This window comes from Mercenaria mercenaria, chromosome 5 (assembly GCF_021730395.1).
Source record: "Mercenaria mercenaria strain notata chromosome 5, MADL_Memer_1, whole genome shotgun sequence".
NCBI lineage: Eukaryota > Metazoa > Mollusca > Bivalvia > Venerida > Veneridae > Mercenaria > Mercenaria mercenaria.
The window spans coordinates 26,839,579-26,864,384 of record NC_069365.1 but is presented as its reverse complement, the minus strand read 5'-3'; the positions used below and the strand labels follow the sequence as shown (position 1 = coordinate 26,864,384).

General features: G+C 37.4%; 1 protein-coding gene across 1 annotated transcript; it reads right to left on the bottom strand.

Annotated features, from left to right (window-relative positions):
* Positions 1-8,084: 8,084 nt before the first annotated feature.
* Positions 8,085-24,806, bottom strand: LOC128556944 (uncharacterized). Its single transcript, XM_053543012.1, has 4 exons — positions 24,680-24,806; positions 17,055-17,141; positions 15,616-15,715; positions 8,085-11,366 (listed from the first exon to the last, which is right to left on the bottom strand). The coding sequence occupies exon 4, from the start codon at positions 11,363-11,365 to the stop codon at positions 8,813-8,815; it is 2,553 nt and encodes an 850-aa protein (XP_053398987.1). The 5' UTR covers position 11,366; positions 15,616-15,715; positions 17,055-17,141; positions 24,680-24,806; the 3' UTR covers positions 8,085-8,812.

The following is a 24,806-nucleotide window of genomic DNA, read 5'->3' as shown; positions in this document are numbered from 1 at the left end:
GTTATTTATAGTAACAACTAAGGGAAGTTAAGTCAAAATGAGGTCAGGTGATGTTTGAAGATGAGGAATGGTCACAGGTTACATCTGTATTAGTATCAATTCATTCTTGTAAGCGGTATTGATGCTAGACGAAACGGTCCCAGTTGGTTAACCAAGAAATGGCCCATATAAAGCAACCTAAGTCCACAATGAGGTCAAGGTCAAGGTAAAACTGAGGTCAGGTGATGTTTGAAGATGAGGAATGGTCACAGGTTACATCTGTATTAGTATCAATTCATTCTTGTAAGCGGTATTGATTCTAGACGAAACGGTCCCATTTGGTTAACCAAGAGATGGCCCATATAAAGCAACCTAAGTCCAAAATGAGGTCAAGGTCAAACTGAGGTCAGGTGATGTCTGAAGATGAATGGTCACAGGTTACATCTGCATTAGTATCAAGTCATTCTAGTAAAGGGTATTGATGCTAGACCAAACGGTCCCATTTGGTTAACCTCATATGGACGGACGAACAGGACAATCACTATATGCCTCCCGCATCAGTAGATGTCGGGGGCATAAAAACAAGGAGTGCGTTCAATAAACGCTTGATGCCCCCGGTGGCATCCTTGTCGATACAAAGAAACCTAAGTCCAAAACGAGGTCAAGGTCAAACTGAGGTCAGGTGATGTTTGAAGATGAGGAATGGTCACAGGTTACATCTGTATTAGTATCAATTCATTCTTGTAAGCGGTATTGATGCTAGACGAAACGTTCCATTTGGTTAACCAAGAGACGGCCCATATAAAGCAACCTAAGTCCAAAATGAGGTCAAGGTCAAACTGAGGTCAGGTGATGTCTGAAGATGAGGAATGGACACAGGTTACATCTGCATTAGTATTAAGTCATTCTAGTAAGGGGTATTGATGCTAGACGAAACGGTCCCATTTGGTTAACCTCGTATGGACGGACAAACGGTCGGACAGACAGGACAATCAGTAGATGCCGGGGGCATAAAATAATTGTAAGTCAAAATACACCTCAAAATTGGATGTAACATGCATGTTGTACTACGACTAGTAATGAACAAGAGTGCCAGAATGTCACAATATACGCCCGTCACAGCAAATTTCTTTACTCTAGCTGCTGTATTGCAAATTAATTTTAATTTTGTGGTTGTTTAGTAATCATTGTAAGTCTTTTGTTTTCCTAAGTCCACAAAAAAAATTCCCTACCAGGTAGAGAGACCTTAAAATACACCTAAAATTCGAAAGTAACATCTATGTTGTACCACAGAAAAGTGGTCTTGGTTTTTCCCTATGGTCAATTATAAAAAAGTTACAATATAAGTTATTTATAGTAACAACTAAGGGAAGTTAATCTTGACATTTCCTCTCATGATGGTGTATAGTTGTGCCAAGTTACATCAAAATCCCTCCATGCATGAAGAAGAAATGCTTTGGACAAAGTCATTCCTGTATCTGACCTTTGGTGTTTATATGACTGAAAAATTGTTGAAAAAGACGTTAAACCCGACCACAAACACACACACTAAGTGTGACCTTGACCTTAGAACCAGGGACCTGGTTCTTGCGCATGACACTTCGTCTCGTGGTGGTGAACATTTGTGCCAAGTTATATCAAAATACCTCTATGCATGAAGAAGAAATGCTCCGGACAAGGTTTTCATTCTTGTATCCTTTGACCGCTAAGTGTGACCTTGACCTTAGACCTAGGGACCTGGTTCTTGCGCATGACACTCCGCCTCATGGTGGTGAACATTTGTGACAAGTTATATCAAAATCCCTCTATGCATGAAGAAGAAATGCTCCGGACAATGTTTTCATTCTTGTATCCTTTGACTTCTAAGTGTGACCTTGACCTTAGACCTAGGGACCTGATTCTTGCGCAAGACACTCCGTCTCATGATGGTGAACAACTGTGCCAAGTTTCATCAAAATCCCTCCATGCACGTAGAAGATATGCTCCGGACAAAGTCATTCTTGAATTTGACCTTTAACCTCTAAGTGTGACCTTGACCTTAGATCTAGGGACCTGCTTCTTGTGCATGACACTCCGTCTCATGATGGTGAACAACTGTGCCAAGTTTCATCAAAATCCCTTCATGCATGTAGAAGATATGCTCCGGACAGTCTGTGGACACCGCCCGCCCGCCCATCCGCCTGCCAGGGGCGTTCCCATAATACGTCCCGTTTTTCAAACGGACGTATAAAAAGTTACAATATAAGCTATTTATAGTAGCAACAAAAGGAAGTAACTCTAAAGAAGGGACCTGCGCATGACACTCGGTCTCATGATGGTGTACCATTGTGCCAAGTTACATCAAAATCCCTCCATGCATTAAGAAGAAATGCTACGGACAGTCATTCTTGTATCTGACCTTTGGCCTCTATGTGTGACCATGACCTTAGACCTAGGGACCTGGTTCGTACGCATGACACTCCATCTTGTGGTGGTGAACATTTGTGCCAAGTTATATCAAAATCCCTCCATGCATGAAAAGAAATGCTCCGGATAAAGTTTTCATTCTTGTATCCTTTGACCTCTAGGTGTGACCTTGACCTTAGACCTAGGGACCTGATTCTTGTGCATGACACTCCGTCTCATGATGGTGAACAATTGTGCAAAGTTACATCAAAATCACTCCATGCATGAAGAAGATATACTCCGGACAAAGTCATTCTTGAATTTGACCTTTGACCTCTATGTGTGACCATGACCTTAGACCTAGGGACCTGGTTCGTACGCATGACACTCCTTCATGTGGTGGTGAACATTTGTGCCAAGTTTCATCAAAATTCCTCCATGCATGAAGAAGATATGCTCTGGACAAAGTCTGTGGACGCAGCCCGCCCGCCCAACCGTCTGCCAGGGGTGTTCCCATCAAATGCCCCGTTTTTCAAACGGGCATATAAAAAGGACTGAAATTTTGAGTTATTACCCACACACAGAGTTTTTATGTCACAATTATGACATCATAGCGTCAAACGTCATAGTGGCACGCTGGAAAAGAAACCCACACAAAACAGGCAAATGTTTGATGAATATCTTCAAGGATGCAGAAAATAATCCTGGACAATGTGTTAGAATAGAAACAAAAAATCTCAGATAGTGATTTGCTCTTGAACAAAATTATTGTCATTCAGATGCGTATTATTACATCACTCAGACTGGGCCCTCGTGATACAATTTTTTTGCATCGGAACTCCAAACAATGATTTTATTCAACAAAAACTCATTAAATGAGCTATATTATTTCCTAAGTATAAGATTAAAACAAGAGGACCATGATGGTCCTGAATCGCTCACCTATCCCCACATGACCCGGTGTTGAACTGAGTATGACGTCGTTATTTCTATTATTTGACATAGTGACCTAGTTTTTGAGCACATGTGACCTAGATATCATCAAGATAAAAAATTCTGACCAATTTTCATGAAGATCCATTGAAAAATATGGCCTCTAGAGAGGTCACAAGGTTTTTCTATTATTTGACCTAATGACCTAGTTTTTGAAGGCACGTGACTCACTTTTAAACTTGACCTAGATATCATCAAGGTGAACATTCTCACCAATTTTCATGAAGATCTCGTGAAAAATATGGCCTCTAAAGAGGTCACAAGGTTTTTCTATTTTTCGACCTACTGACCTAGTTTTTGACCGCACATGACCAAGTTACAAACCTGACCTAGATATCATCAAGCTGAACATTCTCACCAATTTTCATGAAGATCCGTTGAGAAATATGGCCTCTAGAGAGGTCACAAGGTTTTTTCTATTTTTAGACCTACTGACCTAGTTTTTAACCCCACGTGACCCAGTTTCGAACTTGACTTAGATATCATCAAGGTGAACATTCTGACCAATATTCATGAAGATCTCATGAAAAATATGGCCTCTAGAGAGGTCACAAGGTTTTTCTATTTTTAGATCTACTGACCTAGTTTTTAACCCCACGTGACCCAGTTTCGAACCTGACCTAGATATCATCAAGGTGAACATTCTGACCAATTTTCATGAAGATCCATTGAGAAATATGGCCTCTAGAGAGGTCACAAGGTTTTTCTATTTTTAGACCTAATGACCTAGTTTTTGATCCTACTTGACCCAGTTTCAAACTTGACCTAGATATCATCAAGGTAAACATTCTGACCAATACTCATGAAGATCTCATGAAAAATATGGCCTCTAGAGAGGTCACAAGGTTTTTCTATATTTAGACCTACTGACCTAGTTTTTGAACCCACGTGACCCAGTTTCGAACTTGACCTAGATATCATCAAGGTGAACATTCTGACCAATTTTCATGAAGATCTTATGAAATAAATGGCCTCTAGAGAGGTCACAAGGTTTTTCTATTTTTAGACCTACTGACCTAGTTTTTCAAGGCACATGACCCAGTTTCGAACCTGACCTAGATATCATCAAGATGAACATTCTGACCAATTTTCATAAAGATCCCATGAAAAATGTGACCTCTAGAGTGGTCACAAGCAAAAGTTTACGGACGCACGGACGGACGACGGACACCGCGCGATCACAAAAGCTCACCTTGTCACTTTGTGACAGGTGAGCTAAAAAATGCATAGGTTCGTTGCACTTTGAGAGATCAATAAATTTCAAGTGGATTTCAAGGCATAATGATTTGGAATTATTTCGCCCGACAGAATTTTAATTACTATTTTTTCCCTTTAGAAGGAAAGTAATGTTGCTGTTTTTTTTATTAATATACATGGAAAACAACATCATTTTATACAAGGGCAATTTTCATTTCCATATGCCGGGTTCAGTTATTCTGTGTTATTCCTATACATGACATTAGTTCAACTGAACACAAAATTTATACTAGGGATCTGCAAAATCAACAAGTTTGAAAAAAATCTAATTCTCTAGACTACCTAGGACCCCAGATAAATATACACTCAATCTATGAACAATATAAACTCGGTGGACAATAAAAATCCACACTTCTACAGTTCAGTACTACAGTTAAAACATACCTTTATATAGTATTTCCAATTCTTAAACAACAATAATTACATAACATGTATTATGTCTACTAGAACTAAAATATACATAAATTCCATATAGTGGTAAACAACAACAGAAACCCTGTACTGCCCAGTAAAACTCTTTACATTTACATAATTGAGCCGCGCCATGAGAAAACCAACATAGTGGCTTTGTGACCAGCATGGATCCAGACCAGCCTGCGCATCCGCACAGTCTGGTCAGGATTCATGCTGTTTGCTTTCAAAGTCTATTGCAATTAGAAAAACTGTTAGCGAACAGCATGGATCCTGACCAGACTGCATGGATGTGCAGTCTGGTCTGGATCCATGCTGGTCGCAAAGCCACTATGTTGGTTTTCTCATGGCGCGGCTCAATTATAAATTTACAGTCAGAGAGGCAGTGCTGAATAAATTCTATCACAGTGGAGTAAGACTGAAAAAACTCGTGGCATTAGATATTCTTTATGACAATACATATTTTGGCTGTCTTAATTACAAGTCTGTTGTTTTTTTCTAAAAACTTAACAACACTGCCGTGTGGATGCAAATTCACTGATAAAAGAACTAGACATTAGACAATCTGCAGAACAAAACCATAGTATCCAACAACTGATAAAAAAATATATAAAATTAAGAGGCTATTAAATTTTATCAGTATTATTTTAGAAAATAGTAAAAACCTGAACTATAACAAAAATTTACCTACAATGTAAAAATACTTAGTCTTAGCTTAGGCTATTACATTTAAAATAAGTAGAAAAGGTGGCCTGCACCTTTTTTTGTAAATAAAAAGCGGATGGGAGATATGAAACATATTTTAATTCTGTGGTTGGGGGTCTTTTTAAGCCATTAATTTTGTATGGTTGGGTAGTGGGTATTTGACAGGGGTAAGTTTCCTTAACAGGCTATGAATCTGTGGAAATGTGGGTCAAGACTTCAGTGAAAAGATTTCAGACTCAAGACAGTAAAAGTGACAGCACAGCTCAGTTCATTACGAGAGACAGACCCATTTTGTTAAAAATGGAAGACTTCCTGATTTGAAGATTTTTCTCTCCATTTTTTGGATATTTTTGTGTAGAATTGGTACTTAAACACATTCATTGCATGAAATGAGGTGGTTTTCAAGTTTATATTCCAACAACAGAAAGTCTCGAAAATCAAAAGCGAAAGAAGGGGATTTATGAGCAGACAAAAGCAAATTTGTGCCTTTTTAAGGTAGCAGACCACAACTGAATGGCATTTAACACAAACTATTCAACCCACGATTTTCTTTCTTTATTTTTCTTTAATTCATTATAGAAATTTTATGTAAAGTAGATGCAGGAAAAATGTTCTCTCAAGATAGGTAAATCAGATTGTACTTTACAAGATACAAAGGATTTGAACTTTGAATCTGTTATGTCTGACCTTCACTGCTGACATTGGCAGGGGGTAAATAGTTGACTAAATTCATCGAAGTTGGAGTCACTCAGCAAAAAAAACAAACTGGGTGATCATTAATTTTCTCTATTGTCAGCTTAAACACAATTGATTCAATATCGTCCCCAACTCCTACCCACCTCTTTGGACATAAATGATGCACTGAAACAGTATGGGGCCCAAAAGATATTTAAACAAGAGGGCCATGAAGGCCCTGTATTGCTCACCTGACCTAGGAATCATCAAGATTAACATTCTGACCAAGTTTCATTAAGATATGGTCATAAATGTGGCCTCTAAAGTGTTAACTAGCTTTTTCTTTGATTTGACTTGGTGACATAGTTTTTGACCCTACATGACCCAGATTCAAACTGGACCTTGAGATCACCAAGATTAAAATTCTGACCAAGTTTCATGAATATACAGTCATAAATGTGGCCTCTACAGTGTTAACAAGCTTTTCCTTTGATTTGACCTGGTGACCTACTGTAGATACCCATGTATAATGCGCAGTATTGTCACCCCCGGGACCACCCCCGAATCGTTGGTGCACATAATACACAGGTATAGACAATTTTCCAACTTCAAAACAAATTTTTTTACCGATGTTCGCCATTTTGGTAAAGGGAAACTATTCCCTGTGGTAGTTTTTCATCCCAGATGACCCAATATCGAACTCATCCAAGATTTTATTGAGGTTAACATTCTGACCAAGTTTCATTAAGATTGGGTCAAAATTGTGACCTCTGGAGTGTTAACTAACTTTTCTTTTGATATGACCTGGTGACCTAGTTTTTGACCACATAAGACCCAGATTCGATCTTGACCTAAAGATCATCAAGATTAACATTCTGACTAAGTTTCATGAAGATACAGTCATAAATGTGGCCTCTAGAGTGTTAACAAGCTTTTCCTTTGATTTGACCTAGTGACCTAGTTTTTGACCCCATCTTACCCAGATTTGAACTTGACCTATATATCATCAAGATTAACATTCTGACCAAGTTTCAGTAAAATATGTCATAAATGTGGCCTCTAGAGTGTTAACTAGCTTTTCCTTTGATCTGACCTGGTGACCTAGTTTTTGACCCAAGATGACCCAATATCAACTCGTCCAAGATTTCATTGAGGGTAACATTCTGACTAAGTTTCATTAAGATCGGGTCAAAATTGTGACCTCTAGAGTGTTAACAAGCTTTTCCTTTGATTTGACCTGGTGACGTAGTTTTTGACCCCGGATGACCCAATATTGAACTTGTCCAAGATTTTATTGAGGGTAACATTCTGACCAAGTTTCATGAAGATTGGGCCAAAACTGTGACCTCTAGTGTGTTAACATGCTTTTCCTTTGATTTGACCTGGTGACCTAGTTTTTGAACCCAGATGACCACTCGTCCAAGATTTTATTGAGGGTAACACTCTGACCAAGTTTCAGTAAGATTGGGCCAAAATTGTGACCTCTAGAGTGTTAACAGTCAAACTGTTGACGACAACGGACGACGGACGGACGATGGACGACGACGGACACAGGGCGATCACAAAAGCTCACCCTGAGCACAAATTGCTCAGGAGAGCTAAAAATGCTAAAAGTAGCAAATATTTCTGTATGCTACCAGCAACTGACAACTAAAACAGACAACATATATTGTGCATCTGTGGTGGTAACCCTTGAAAAAAGTGAGCTTTACACAACATCTAAGCCCACACTTATTTTAAAATGGAGCACACCCTATTTAAGAAGTTCAAAGGGCCATGAAAACATCTCACTGATTTACTTTGTTGAAACATTGGACAACCTAAAATTCTTTATTCTCAAAACTTAACCTTTAAAATATTAATTTATCAGTGCTCCTACATGTTTCAATAAGTTATTTACAATCAAAACAAAGTAAAGTAACATACTCAAGTCAACACAATAATCATCATCTTTTGTCTGTACAGATAATATGCTCCTACTAAGTGAAATTCTATTCCCTTTCTTAACCCTAGGGCCTTAAAGACTACCAAAAATGAAAAGACAAGAGCCGGCATACAGAAACTTAACAAAGGCACTGATTATCAAATTCTTTCGTTTTGTAACAATTTGTACCACTCTGTTAAAGATAACCGGATTAAAGATTTCTTGAGCATTATAATTCCCAACATATTTATCAATCTTAACAATAATACTGTTCAAACAGCTGTATGTACACAATTCATTTCTCCTTAAGCTGTGTAAAATGAAACTAAAAACTACAGCAAATTGTACAACAGAAACTAAAATCATCCGCCAAGTAATCCAGTTGTAATAAAACAATGAACAAGAGATGTACTATATACACTTCAATCTATGTTAATGGCTTGACTGTATCAAAAATAACAACAGACGCACTGATATTGTTGTTTACCTAAACAGCTTCTCCTTATCTGCAGTGATACCATGAACTTTTATCAAATGATAGTGCCATCTGTACTCTTGGTTAAATTCTAGTCCGCATAATGAACACTTGTATTGTTCTGAGGCTGAGCTACTTGCACTATTTAACTGTTCACTACTAGCACTAAATGCTGCAAGTAACTGTTCACTGCCTCCCCCAGGAAATACTGAATTACCATCTACTGGTCTCTCAGTATATACAAGTGGATTAACATTATCTATAAATTGTTTTACATTAGAAGCTTGAAACATGTCAACTTCATCTACATCTTCATCCTCATCAATTTCAATGTCGGAATTTTCAAGTTCAGCGAAGTTTATTCTTGGTTTTTCACCACAAGAGAGCCGAGTTCTTCTTTCTGTGTTGCTTGCAATATTCTCATTGTTATCAGAGTCTACATCAATATTGTCTGTTTCAGGCTGCCAGTCTTTGTCTTGCTCCTTTTCACATTTTGGACCTCTCTTGGAAAAAGTCTTTTTCAGTGAAGCATGAAAACCAAGATGGCGTCTTTTCTTGTTAGCCTCTTTTTGTGCCTTCAGATTGACAGGAATTGGCGAAATTATTTTACCATCTGCATCCCTAGGCCTAACCTGACGTTTTTTCCAATTCCAAACTTTTCGTTGACCTTTATTTTTTTCTTTAGAAGGGTATGGATTGATTCTAGCCTGTGCAAGGAGTTGCATGGTTGTTGATTCGCTAAGTCTTGGTGATGGTGCCCCCGTTGCAGCCTGGGAGAACAGCTCCTGGAATGAGATGAAAGGAAGCCTGTTGACAAGGGAGTTGGACTGATCCTGGCTGTCAATGCCCACCTGCTTTGCTTGCTGTAAATGACTGAACAATGCTGGATATCTGGATTCAAGTTTACCTTGAGGAGCTTTTGCCACCACACTTTTATATTCTCGAGGCATATCTAAACTAGCATTTCTGCTATTTTTATCACCATTCACTTCTCCATCACTTTGTGAATAGATTTCATGAGTCATATCTTCATCAACCTCAATCTTTACAATGGGTGAAACTGATCTACTCTTATCCGAGATCTGGTCTGTACCTTGTACTGGAACACTTGAACCGCGTGAGTTTCGAGCAGAGTCAAGGATAGCATTTGTTGTGACTTCTTTTGATTGAGATAAAGCAGCTGAAGAATTTTTCAACAGGGCTACAAGACTGGAAGAGCTTTTAGTAAGCGCAGATGTTTGCACAGTAGAGCCTGTATCACTAATGCCATTTTCAACTTCAGTCCTGCCTTTGCTTGATCTCTCTAATGCAGCCTGATATTTGCTTACATTGTCTTTAACCATCTCAATCCAAGATCTTCCCTGAGGGTCCGGCTCTGATCTACCCCTTTCTCTGGGATAACCTGTTAGAGCCAAACTTCCTTTCTCATGCAATTTGTCAAGAAGTGCAGTTCTCCCCACTTCACCTAAGGAGGAATGTTCATTGTATAGCCATTCTGGTGGACAGTCAAAGTTCTCAGTTTCAGAGTTACTTCCCCCTGTTAATACATTATCAGAACTGGCTCCTGTGAAGTCCCCTGCATCACACTCTTGTGAACCGCCATACTCACTCTCATCAATATTTTTCTCCACTTTCACTTCAATAGCCTGGAATTCAGAGTTATCTTCTACACCATTTTCCTTTGCACTGTCTTTAATTTCTTTGTCAAAATTGTTTTTCTCCTGATGCTGAGTAATAGTTTTGTCCTCACTGTTCCCTCTTGGAATTTCTTTTTCAATAATACGGTCAATTAAAGAGGAAACTTTTGTCTTTTCTACAACACCTTCAGTTTTGTCTTTCTCACTTTCAGCTATTTTGTCTTTCTCACTTTCCGCTACACTTGAGACATTAACAATCTTTGGCTGAGTCTGCTCAGCAGCTTCATATTCTGGATCAACCTTCTCTTCTTTCACTTTTATTACATCTTTATGTATAAATGGATTAATTCCTGGGGAATCATGGTAACTACTTTCCTTCGGTAATGGAGTTTCATTTCTGCTTGCTTCATTTCTTTCTTCCGGCTTCTTGCTCTCTGCAGAAGGTTCAACACTGTTCGTAACTCTTTGTTTTGGCTGACTTCGTTTTCTCTTACTTTGTTTAGAGACAGATTCCGCTCCTGATTTCCCTTCCCTCTCTTTACGTATTGCAGCATTTGTATCTCTAAGTAAATTACTAAGAACATTAATATCATTCTGGAAGTTTTCTTGTCCATTTGTATTATGTACAGCTGGAAATCCTGTGTTTCCCAAGTTTCCATGCAACCAATAAGATGGTTGCTCATGAGTTTTTTGCCTTTTTGGTTTCTTTTTGTTATCAGCAAACACAGATTTAAGAGTTTTATGAATTTTCACAACTTGTTGCTCCTTGGTATCAAGAATCGAGATACAAATAATTCCATCTATTTCTAAACCAGACACTGTATTGTAATTTTTCTGACAAAGGGAGACAACTTCATCATGAAGCAGCTGAATAATGTCTGTATGGGTGGTTGCCCCTGGATAGCCAGCTGGTAGTTTTGCCATTCTGAAAAGAAAAGAAGTTTTTATCCAAGGATGATTAAAATGATGTATATCGGACAGTTTTATAATATTTTCAACCTTGCGTACAATAGTCTACGAGTATGCCATCTTGTACAGACAAAGCTTAAGTTGATAAATATTTTGAGGCTTGTACTCTTTTAAGTACATGGGTTTTTATATATTTCAGTTATATATACAGCTTAATAAAAAATCTTTGCTGGGTTGGACAAACTGATTTTTTTCTCAGTAAAATTTTTACTTAACTTTGACAAAACTACAAAACAAAATGATCTCTTTTTTTAATGCGTGAATGGCATGACACCTTGCTTTAAAATATTTAAACTTAACAGCTGTTTATCTTAAAATAAACTGTCAAAACAAACAGAGACAAAATCTATTTTTAGCTCTAGCAACCCCTAAAAGGGGCCAGTACCCTCTAAAAACAAGAGATCCGCCAAGCAGGGCAATATATGCCGAAGGGTTATATCAGTGGAGGACAGAATGATTCAAAATTTAAAGAAAAAGCGAAATTTAAAGATTTTTTTTGGAGGTGCAAGACTTAGTGTTTAAAGTCAATACCTTGAACAGTTAATAAGTTATGCTCTTGACACGAAATATGAGGGACAGATTTGACTTTTGAGCTCAGTTTGTGACACTGACTGTTGACCTACAGACCCGGTTAATGTGCTTGTCGCCACCTACATACATGCCAAGTTTTAAGTCAATACCTTGCATGCTTATTTAGTAACTTATGCTCCAGACACAAAATATGATTGACAGTTTTGACCTTTAATCTCAATTTTTGACCTTGACCTTTGGTCTACACCGCCGGTTCAAGCACTCTGCACATTGTCTTATCGCCATCTACCTATAGGCTACGTTAAAAGTCAATACCTTTAATAGCCGGTCGCAAATTATGACAGAAGTACAGACAGACTCATGCAAAATAACATACTGTATAAGTGGATATTTCTGTGGGTCGAAAAGTTTGCGAATTTGGAATTCCAGACATTTGGCGAGCGGAAATACTAGCGAATTCCCAATTTCCAAGTTGCGTAAAAATAGCACTTCGTACGAATCACTGATTTGTCTGGCATAATAATTGCACTTTTGCTGACAGCACTGTTATCCCTTATATGGACCCAGTAAGGGAAAAATCATCCAGTCAGTATGTTTTCTCGCCTATGGCAGTTTACGGTAATTAGCTTTGCTAGTTTTGTATCCGTTAACAAGTCGTAATTTAAAGTAATTACGATTATCTTTACCTTTTTAAAATGTAACCAAACAACTCTATTTTGAGAAGTAGCTTAAACTTGTAAAGAGTACAAACAGAGACATAGTATCAATTTCTCTTGTTTACTACCGCTGTTATGGTCCATTTTTATGACGGTTTGGCTGATATTTACGCTGGAGAAAATATTAGCGAATTTTGTCAATTTGCAAAATTTGCCAATATTTCCACCTCGCTAACTTAACCACTTATACAGTAATATGTCCCCTTTTCTCCAAAACGGGCATATAAGAATTGGGAGAGGACCTTATGATGAAGCTACAGACCAAGTTTGATGAAGACTCGTCAAGCAGTATATGAAAAGAAGCCATTTAAAGGTATTTTTATTTCTGAATCTAATGGCGCCTCAAAAAAGCAAGCATCCCCATTTGGAAATATGCAGAAGAAGACCTAAATAAGATGCTGCAAACCCAGTTTGATGAAAATCTGTCAAGCTGTTCATGAAACAAGAGGGCCAAGATGGCAGTAGGTCGCTCACCTGAGAAACACACCATAATAATTCAGAACAATGTAAACATGTTTGACCTAGTAATTTCATGGAAAAAAATATTCTGACCAATTATCATTAAAATTGGAGCAAAAACAAGTATTTTTTTATTTGACCTAGTGACCTAGGTTTTGACCCCAGATGACCCATATTCGAACTTGACCTAGATTTCATCAAGGCTATTTTTCTGACCTAATTTCATGAAGATCAATTGAAAAATACAGCCTCTATCGCATACACAAGGTTTTTCTTTGATTTGACCTAGTTTTTGAACCCAGATGACCCATATTCGAACTTGACCTAGACTTGATCAAGGTTATCATTCTGACAAAATTTCATGAAGATCAGTTAAAAAATACAGCTTCTATCACATACATGAGGTTTTTCTTTGATTTAACCGTGTGACCTACTTTTTGACTACAGATGACCCATATTCAAATTCTACCTAGATTTCATCAAGGCAATCATTCTGACTTACTTTCAGGAAGATCAATTGAAAAAAAAAACAGCCTCTATCGCATACACAAGGTTTTCCTTTGATTTGACCTAGTGACCTACTTTTTGATCCCAGATGACCCATATTCGAACTTGACCTAGATTTCATCAAGGCAATCATTCTGACCAAATTTCATGAAGATCAATTGAAAAATACAGCCTCTAATGCATACACAAGGTTTTTCTTTGATTTGACCTAGTGACCTACTTTTTGACCCCAGATGACCCATAATCAAACTCGACCTAGATTTTATAAAGGCAATCATTCTGACCAAATTTCATAAAGATCAATTGAAAAATACAGCCTCTATCGCATACACAATGTTTTTCTTTGATTTGATCTAGTGACCTAACTTTTGACCCAAGATGACCCATATTCAAACTTGACCTAGATTTCATCAAGGCAATCATTCTGACTTAATTTCATGAAGATCAATTGAAAAATATAGCCTCTATCGCATACACGAAGTTTTTCTTTGATTTGACCTAGTGACCTACTTTTTGATCCCAGATGACCCATATTCGAACTTGACCTAGATTTCATCAAGGCAATCATTCTGACCAAAATTCATGAAGATTAATTGAAAAATACAGCCTCTATCACATACACAAGGTTTTTCATTGATTTGACCTAGTGACCTATTTTTTGACCCCAGATGACCCATTTTCAAACTCGGCCTAGACTTCATCAAAATCATTCTGACCAAAATTCATGAAGATTAATTGAAAAATACAGCCTCTATCTCATACACAAGGTTTCTCTTTGATTTGACCTAGTGACCTAGTTTTTTACCCCAGATGACCTATTTTCGAACTCGGCCTAGATTTCATCAACGTAATCATTCTGACCAAATTTCATGAAGATCAGTTGAAAATAAAAGCCTCTATCGCATACACAAGCTAAATGTTGACGGACAGACAGACGACAGATGCCGGACATCGAGTGATCAGAAAAAGCTAAAAAAGGCTTTAAAGGTATTATGTTTGTTTGTTTTGGGTTTAACGCCGTTTTTCAACAGTATTTCAGTCATGTAACGGCGGGCAGTTAACCTAACCAGTGTTCCTGGATTCTGTACCAGTACAAACCTGTTCTCCGCAAGTAACTGCCAACTTCCCCACATGAATCAGAGGTGGAGGACTAATGATTTCAGACACAATGTCGTTTATTTTAAAGGTATTACTATCTTACCTCTAGTGGCCCCTAAAAGTGACCAATAACCCCCATTTGAACAAATTTGGGAGAAGACCTTACAATGACACTACAGACCATTCACAATTTGATGAAGATCAGTTCGTTATAAGTTATTTGAAGGTTTTTCTATTTCTAGCTTAGTGGACCCTTAAATGTGATGAGCGCTCCTATTTGAACAAGTTTTTGAGAGGACCAAAAGACCAAGTCTGATGAAGATCTAAATATCATGTCATAAAAGTTAAATAATCATATCATAAAAGGTTTTGACTTAGTTGTTAGATTAAACTGAATTTTCATTATCTTTGTTAGAGTTACTTCCCTTGTTATGTACGTCACACTGACACAATTATAGGTCATATGGCGTCTTCCCTGTTTTTTAAGGAGGAAGACTCCTGGTGCCCCATCATGTGCAGGCACCTGGGTAGAACCACTGACCATCCATAAGCCAGCTGGATATCTTCCTGACATGAAGAATCCAATGCTCAGAGTGAGGCTCGAACCCAAATCGATGAGGAGCAAGTGATTTGAAGTAAGCGACCTTCAACCACTCGGCTACAGAGGCCCTTTTTGTTTTGAAATAATGTAGAAGTTATCTGTTCTATTGTCACTACAATTCAAATTTAAATCACCAGTTTGAATCTGCTGACTTTTTTAAATAGGCGAAAAAAGCAGATATATAAATTGCCCCTGTATGTTAGACAAGGCCTGAACGAACCTATGATTTATCCCAGTCTACAATTAAAATTGAGAAGAAGTATTTTCACAGTCTGTACATGCTAAGGACCTACTTCTTAGTAAGTTTATTCCAATGCTTTACAACTTCAACACTGTTTACTGACACACTCTTGACCAATAGCTGTTCACTTGTAAAACGTTGACCTCAATGATCTGGAAAAGAACAAAAGAATCATCTTAAAAGGTGTCGGAGGACTATAATGCTTGAAAATTTGGGTCTGCGCATGTCACTCCATCTCACTGAGGTTAACATTCACATGCATGCCAAATATAAACAAGACTGCTCCATGCATGTTAAAGTTATGGTCTGGACAAACAACTCTTGACGGACGCAAGCAAGCACAGATGCAAGCATATACACTGAACAGCCATTTGGACGACTATGTCTTCGTTTTCAGCAAGTGGGCTTGACAAAAATTTTGCTTAGTGTGATATCCATCACTGTTTTGCTATATCTTATATTATGTGAATTGTATGTTATCTTGGGTTTTGTAGCCGTATATAAAAGTAATAAAGTTATCTGTAACTGTATCTTAAGCCTAAATGGTTGAAAAGCAACAGACAAAGTTTCAAAAACACCTTTCATCACAGGGTTTTTTTTCGGCCATTTTATAGCCGTTATTGGGCTATATTCCTAATGCCAAAAAGTATGTATTTTTCCCAAAATGAGTGCAAAAATTCCCAATCTACATTCTGAAAAAAATTTCATCAAAATTGCACAAACACTGACCAAATTATGGATAATTTTGTAATGGCAGTATCTTAAAGAGATTATACAATGTGAAACAAGTGTATGAGAAGGTACTTAAACACATCCTTACTGTATCCTATGGGACTAAATATTTCCCAATTTGGAACATTTACGCGTCAAAATTCCCAATATTGGGGGTATAGGCTATGTTCCCAAAACAGGAAGAAAAAACCCTGCATCAAATGAACACGTCATTTTTTTCACCATGCAAGACAACCTAAAACTGACCCCAGATCTATCAATCAGTGAATTAGAAGTTTGAGCCTATCAGTGAATCAGAAGCTTGAGTTTTGATATCGGTCTCTAAATCAAGCATTAATAACTTTGGCCCTTGTGTAACTTGAGCGGATGCAGTGGTAAAATTGTTTTTACCTACAAAACCAGGTGTTATTTTTTTTTGTTTAATGTCGCACTGACAATTATTGGTCATAGGCGACTTTCCAGTTTTGATGGTGGAGAAAGATCCCAAGTGCCTCTCTGTGCGTAATGTCATCACGAGCGCCTTGGTAGAACCACCGACCTTCAATAAGCCAGCTGGATGGCTTCCTCACATGAAGAATTCAACGCCCCGAGTGAGGCTTGAACCTACATCGATGATGGGCAAGTGATTTCAAGTCGGCGACCTTAACCATTCGGCTACAGAGGTCCCCACAGGGGTTATTATTAATGAAGAAAAATATGCCTTAAATAACTCTATAATACAATATCTGTGGAATTTTTTGAGTGATCAAACTTTATTACCTTTGTTGACTCTACTCCTACAAGAGGCAAGCAGAGCCTTTACACATCTGACATTTGAATCATCTGAAGAGTGATGACAAGCATATCCTGGAAATAAAAGAAGTCATATTACACAACTTTTCTACAAAATACACATAATTGGTCCATAACAATAATTTTATTAGAAAACAAGAGAGCCAGACTGTCACAAAATATGCCCCTCATCGAACTTAGTCTAACTCAAGGGGCATAATCCAAGCGTGCCTGGGGTGATTTGGCTTGTTATCGAACTTGGCCGAGATATTATACCCACAAACATTGTCAGCAAGTTTGGTGAAGATCGGATGAAAACTGTTTGACTTAGAGAGGGGACAAGGCTAATTTAAACTCCCTGTTTTTCAAGTAATTCAAGGGCCATAATCCAAGAGTGCCTGGGGCGATTTGGCTGGTTATCAAACTTAGCCCAGATATTATGTTCACAAACATTGTCAGCAAGTTTGGTGAAGATCCTATGTAAACTGTTTGACTTAGAGAGCGGACATGCTTATGACGATACGCCACGCGTGTTCACAAAATACGCCCTGCTCTTTCAGAGATGCTTAGCCGAGATATGTCCACAAACATTGTCAGCAAGTTTGGTGAAGATTGGATGAAAACTGGTTGACTTAGAGAGCGGACAAGGCAAAAATCAGTTTTTCGAGTAATTCAAGGACCATAATCCCAGAGTGCCTGTGGCCATTTGGCTGGTTATCGAATCTGGCCGAGATGTTATACCTAAAAACATTGTCAGCAAGTTTGGTGAAGATCGGATGAAAACTGTTTGACTTAGAGAGTGGACAAGGCTAAATTCACTGTTTTTCGAGTAATTCAAGGGCCATAATCCAAGAATGCCTGGGGCGATTTGACTGGTTATGGAACTTGGCAGAGATATTACGCCTACAAACATTGTCAGCAAGTTTGGTGAAGATCCGATGTAAACTGTTTGACTTTGAGAGCGGACAACCGACAAGACAAAAATCAGTTTTTCGAGTAATTCAAGGGCCATAATCCAAGAATGCATGGGGTGATTTGGCTGGTTATCGAACTTGGCCGAGACATTATGCCCACAAACATTGTCAGCAAGTTTGGTGAAGATCCGATGAAAACAGTGCGACTTAGAGAGCAGACATGCTTTGGACGCCGCCCCGGGCGTATAAAAAAGCATTTATATGACTGTATTCACATTAATTAACAGTAACTGATCCACAAAACTGAACCAGTTTTCAAGTCATACTGTATTATCACATCTAAGCAGCCTTTTCACATTATTTTGCATAAATTATTGCAATTCCGAATGTTCATTTATTGTTGAGTAAAACTGAAATTTAACAAGACTTTCCTTTGATCTGGCCAACTGACCTAGTTTTTGACCCCACATGACCCAGTTTCGAACTTGACCTAGAGATCATCAAACAAACATTCTGACCAAGTTTCATAAAGATTGGGTGACTGTGGCCTCTAACGTGTCAACAAAGCAAATGTTGACGCATGATGCCAACAATGACCAGTCACAATAGCTCACCTTGAGCATTTGTGCTCAGATGAACTAAAAGTAAGTTTCAAAGCTATTTGCCTCAAAATGATAGCTGTACGAATTTGCATGTAACTTTAACCATGCTGTGATGTCGACACTGACGCCAGGGTGAGTACAGACTATTCTTTGAAAAGTCAAACTAAAACTACAGTAACTTACAGACCAGAGTTTTCTTGGGTTGGGCAATACTCCTAAAAATGAATGAAGTGGGCAATACTGGACAATAAGAAGTTTTACTAATTTTTTTCTTACCGAAACAATTGAGTTTCTATGTTACAAAATGTGAGCTAATTCTTACAATAAATTTTACTTACTTTGAAATTATTGGTAAAGTGATAGGTAGCTGACACAACAGTTTTATTAACAATATTATGGTTTACATGTATTTACACAACAAAATAGTTTTTATGTGAAAATAAACAACCTTCAACATTTATAGTCACAAATACATGAATTTATAAATGACGCAGTATTACTTTGTATATATACAATCTACACATTGTCACTGATCACATATTGAAAGGTCTCTCTAGGTCCAACTAGATTTTGCTTAACATATGATCAAAGTCTACCAGCCTAGTACTTCTTTACCACAAAGCATTCTGTAACAGAAAATAAGTTTTGCAGTTTTTTCGATCCCCAGTCTGTTTCTGAGTTTTGTCTGAATAATACCAAAATATGAAAACACAGAGATATAAACTAACTAGCTATTTTTATTTAGGGGCCTAGCCCAAAATCTAGGGGCCATGGGCTACTGGGCCCCTGCTAATTTATATCCCTGAAACACCCTTTCAAAAGACACCGAAGATGCTGACATATCTACAGGTTTTTTGTCTACCCTACAGAGTGGTTCACCAACTGCCTTTGTCCTCTCTACACAGCACCACCACACAACACTTACAGATTTTGTATTCTCAATTGTTACAGCATGCAGGTGTCACTACTATCACTATAGCCTAGGGGTTGTACAGGCCCAGATCAAGAAATATTTGATTGGCGGGGACTAGTTTAAAACAAAGGTATCATCGGAGAAATGCATAGCGCCGAGAGGGGGTAGGTACGGGAGGGCCACCTCTGTCCGTATTGGGGAGAAGAGTGGGTTCTCTTCCCTGAAAATTTTTGAAATACAGATATGAAATGGTGGCCTCTGGTGTATGTTTTGATCTTAATTTTGAGGTACTGGAGGGGTACTCCCCTCATTCAAGTCATTGGGGTCTAGTGCATTTTTTGGGTCTAAATTTAGGAGTATTCCCACCACTTCAGGTAGGTCAATTTGGAAATATACGTATGAAATGTAGGCCTCTGGTGCATTTTGGGACTAAATTTTGAGAAAATATTACTTCTTTGCAAAAACAGTTTGGTGCAACTTTGAAGAGTATAGGTCACTTCTCAGCCAACGGGGGAGGGTGGGGTGTGCACAGGCCCCTCAGCCCGACCGTTGATCCAGGCCTGACTTAAATAAACTATATTCAGCTACTGTATAAAAAAATGTCACAAGGTTTTCTGTGACAATATTTCTCTCAAAAGTTCAACACAGGAATTATTACTTGATTTTTGATTTTCTCAAAATTATCTTATTAGAATATGTACTTTCAGAAAAATCAAATTTTGTTACAACTTATTATTATCCTCTTAAAAGATTTCTAACTAATTTATAGACATGTTTTAACCTGGACCTAATATGTTTTAGCTTTTACTGTATAATTTCATTGTGTTAAAAACATTGATATTATATAAATGCTCATTATAATGTTGATTGGTAACTATAATGATTATAAATGTATGATTAACTGTTATACAAATTGAAATTTATCTTGACTTATTCTCACTGTAAGAGTCTATACTTGATTAATACTTGTTTAGAAATGTTCTTTGGCATATGTTCCCTTGCCAACATAATATACTATATAAAGCATGGTTTTGAATGAAGAAAAAAAAAGAAAATATTAGGACTCGAAAGTAAGAACTAAGACAATCTCTGCAGAGTTAGAATTTATGTCAGGAATACCTGTAGTTGTGTAAAAAGTAAACTTTTATACGGAAAACCGTTTGGCCATTAATTTTGAAGTAAAGATTTAATTGTCGAAGGAACTCGTTATTTATTTGTTACTTATATTTGTGTTGATTTCAATACAAGAACTTTAAAACAGAGTTGGAGTTATTCATCAATTTTGCTGATTCCCCATCAGCGCGTCAACAACAGTTGCTGAGCATTTAGCTCTATCACAAAAACAGCAAAAAATATCACTGACAATGGGTATGTTTAAGAATTAGACTGTCTATCACCAACAGCAAGAGGCTAAATTAGCAAGACAGACCTGTTTCTAACAGGATTTTTCTCTCTCTCTTCTGGGGGCTTTGTGTCACTCTGTCCTGGTCAGTGTGTGTGTGTGTTCAGTTTAATGTCTTCTTCAACAATTTTTCGGTCATATAAACAATGGTGTCTACTTTAATACAAGTTGTAGCAGTGAGCGCAATGTCCAACTTTATAGTGCTGCTTCACTGGAATATCACGCTGTAGTCTAAGACATGTGACATGATACCCCTCCCAGTCATATTATACTGACATCGGGCTGACCAGTCCTAGCACTATCCTCTTAATGCTGAGCACCAAGCGAGGATGCTACCAGTACCATTTTTACATCTTTGGTATGATGCAGCCTGGGATCGAACCCACAACCGCCCACATTCGACCCTCTGGTAAGTTCGCTCTGTCTCTGTACTAGCAGAGGATGATTTGGCACACTGAGTGGCTGCTTTTGAACCATGTAAAGCGCCCTTGAATGTGACTATCATGAAAATGGTGCTATATTATATAAATCTGGTATAATATTTAATATATATGCCATGTATCTGAATGGGGCTTAAATTTCATAAATTTTCAATTTTATATTGAATGGCTCTGCAATCTCTCTGAAAAAATAGGGAAATCTACCATTGTTATAGGTCATAATAAGCTAAATAGTTTTCCCTATATATTCTATATAAAACTGACCTTTTTTAAAGAGCTATCAAACATAACTAGACCCATTTCAGAGAACAAATCCTTACCTCATTTTAAAGAGTTATGATAAAACTGATATAAAATGAAGGGAAAAGTAGGGGTCATGTATCTTCTAAGAGAGATTTTTCTGGTCACATTTGCTTACTGTAAACTGACATCAAAATCACACTGCTGTGACCTGGAAGTACTACTCATACTAAAATTGAGCTTGACTTCACCAAATACAACCTGCTCTCCCATTTTTCCTACCAAAATGTCACAAATACACCCACAATGAAATTTAAGCAGAAACTAACTTCAATTTAGACCTCTGTTGCCATGCCAAGTGAAAAATTAGTGTTCAAATACCTGGCAGCCATTACGTGACTAGACCAGATGGCTCCCACGCTGGTTCCTTTAGTTTAGTTAGGCCTATAGATGAATAAGTCATAGTTAAATAAACGAAATACATCAGTCTTCGCCTTAATTTTTTTTCAGCACTTGTCCTTTCGGGCAAGTAAGTTAAGAAAACCACTTGCCCGAAAACATTTTTACTTGCCCAAAATCATTTTGTTTATAAATATGATGTATTTTGGTTTATGCTTAATTCAACATTCAGTTATTTAAATGGTAGTCAACTAACCTACCCACACTATTGATGGGCAGGCTAAGCCAACGTAAGTGGATAACCATGTTGCAATATTCAAGTAACTAGCAGACAAAAATTATGGGAGAAAACTGTAGAAAAAAAGTAAAACCTATACCAGTATCTAGTTATATGCCAGGTGTGGGGTTCAAATTTACACTACCCTTCTAAAACTTACTTTTTTAATCCAGGGCCTTTAAAATATAGTGTTGTTGTTCAAATTTAACTGCAATAATGGATCAGCCTGGTTAGGCGCCCCCCACCTCCTCCCCCCAAAAAATTATTGTGTTTCTGGTGGCATGGCCAAAAAAAGTTGAATCATTATTATCAAGTTAATATCACAGTCCGGGGAGACGTGTCCAAAAAATATGGACACAATAATCATCATCAACCCACCCGTGTTTAAAGTGAAAAAAAAACATTAACAATTATCGGTAATTATTCTGTTGATAAACAAGTAATTGGCCTTGTTTTCATCATCAATTAAAACCCCCTCAAAGAGCTAAAAGAAGTGTGTCGGTATCATGGCATTTGAAGTGGAGATCAAAGCGGTATAGTTGCCCGAGATTGTCATGGCATTACGTCATGTTTTCGCGCCATTTCACTGTCTGATCGTACGGCCTCGGTTCTTTAAATTGCTGAGAAGAAATCAGTAAAAAAAGTATCTTCTTTAATTTTTTTTAAAAGCGAATATGCAATATCCGGTATAAACTGACAGGTAAATGTGTCAAACGATAATAGTAGATATCCTACACTCTGTGACCTATTTGCCCTCAAGGAATTTACGTTATTGTTTGAAAAGAATATCTGACATAGTGTGGAGTCAAAAAAGACATGTACAAAGATTCATTTACTTATTAAACTTATTAAAAACCACAGCGACATCAGACTGCTTTATTTTCAAACAATTTTTTATTTACGTTCACGAGGTCACGTAACCTATTCTGCCGCACTTGCAGAAATCTGTTTGCCAAAAAACATTTTACTCGATGTATTTAAATTGCTGCCGCTTTTTCATTATTTAAGATTTTTTAATCCTGTTTTTTTGTACTTTCTTGTCAAAAGTCTGAATTTTATGACCATAGTATGTATTATTTATTTACTTTTAGAAATAAATAAATAATTAAGATCGCGCTGTTTGAAATTTTACAAATAATTGTATGAAACTTCGATCGTTTTTATAGAATTATGCCTACATTTCTGTCGATATCTTATTAAAATTGTTATAGAATTAAAACTGTATTACTTCTCAAGCGGTGTTGAAAATCTGAAGCGATCATATTAAAAAATGAATGCACTACACGCGTTTTTGTGTACGTGTCGATAAACAAAAGTAACGGCGATACGATAGGTCGCACGTGCTCGAGGAATGGAAAGTTACTGGCATGACGTTTTGATATCATTACGATTCGCGGGTAAACTCCAGTCATAGGGATGTAATTTCTGAATTTTGTAAAGTAACTTTATACATTGCAAATGTCACGTGAAGTCATCAATTCATGCATAAATATACGAAAGCTGGTATTTAGGATGTTCATTTCAGATTCATGAAATTCTTTTTTGTAATTATTGTGAAAATTAAGGGATTTAAATTTCGGAAAAAAAGCACTTGTCCGTTCGGGCAACCACCTGAAAACTTTGGCTTGCCCAAAACAGGATCTACTTGTCCCGGACTTCGGGCAACCCAGTTACGACGAAGACTGATACATGCAGCAGAAAATATTCACATGTATACAGGGTTTTTTTCTCCTTGAAGTCCTTCATAATAGGGGCCGTTAATAGGCCCCTTCCCCTCAGAAATTTTTTTTTTTTTTAAATTCATGCAGTTTTCCCCAAAAATTGACTTTACATCAGGTTTTTTTATTTGCCTTTGCCCAAATACTGAGCCTTTTTCTCCAAATCACACGACTTGACTTTAACACTCATAAAAATGATCAGTAGATTTTAACATTAGAAAAACATAACTGTGTTGTCATCTATGTTAAACTCCAATCTAGGCCTATAGGTCCTGTTACCATTAGGATCTGAACTAAAACAAACAAATAAATCATATGATATCTGAATAAAGAGCACTTTAATGCTAAAATTCTTGACCTACTTCCTCATATCAACAAATCAATACATGTTTGGCGCACTCGACCTTCACCTTGAACTTTTGGCCGAGATTATTTTAGTCAATAAATTGAGTAATAGGGTGGACGCCATTTTTGAAAAAATATTTTAACAGTTCGTGCTGCACAGACGAAATAATACTTATCCTCTTTCCAGATCCTTATCTAAGAAATATATGGGTCTAATTAAATGAACTATACTAAAGTGTTTGTTAAAATAAAACTGAAAAGGGCAAGGTCGCTAAAAATAGAACATTGCCATGGATAGAAATGTTTTGTTTTTGCAGCTAATCTTCATTCTCTTCGGAAGCAGATCTAAAACATAAAGCTTACCTGATACATATCCAATAAGACAATACAATTTCTGTACCTATATACGCTTAGAATGACTATAAAAACACGAGTTCACAAATTCTAGCGCGCACTTGGCCGCTTTCTTAACCCGGAAGTGACCTTAAGC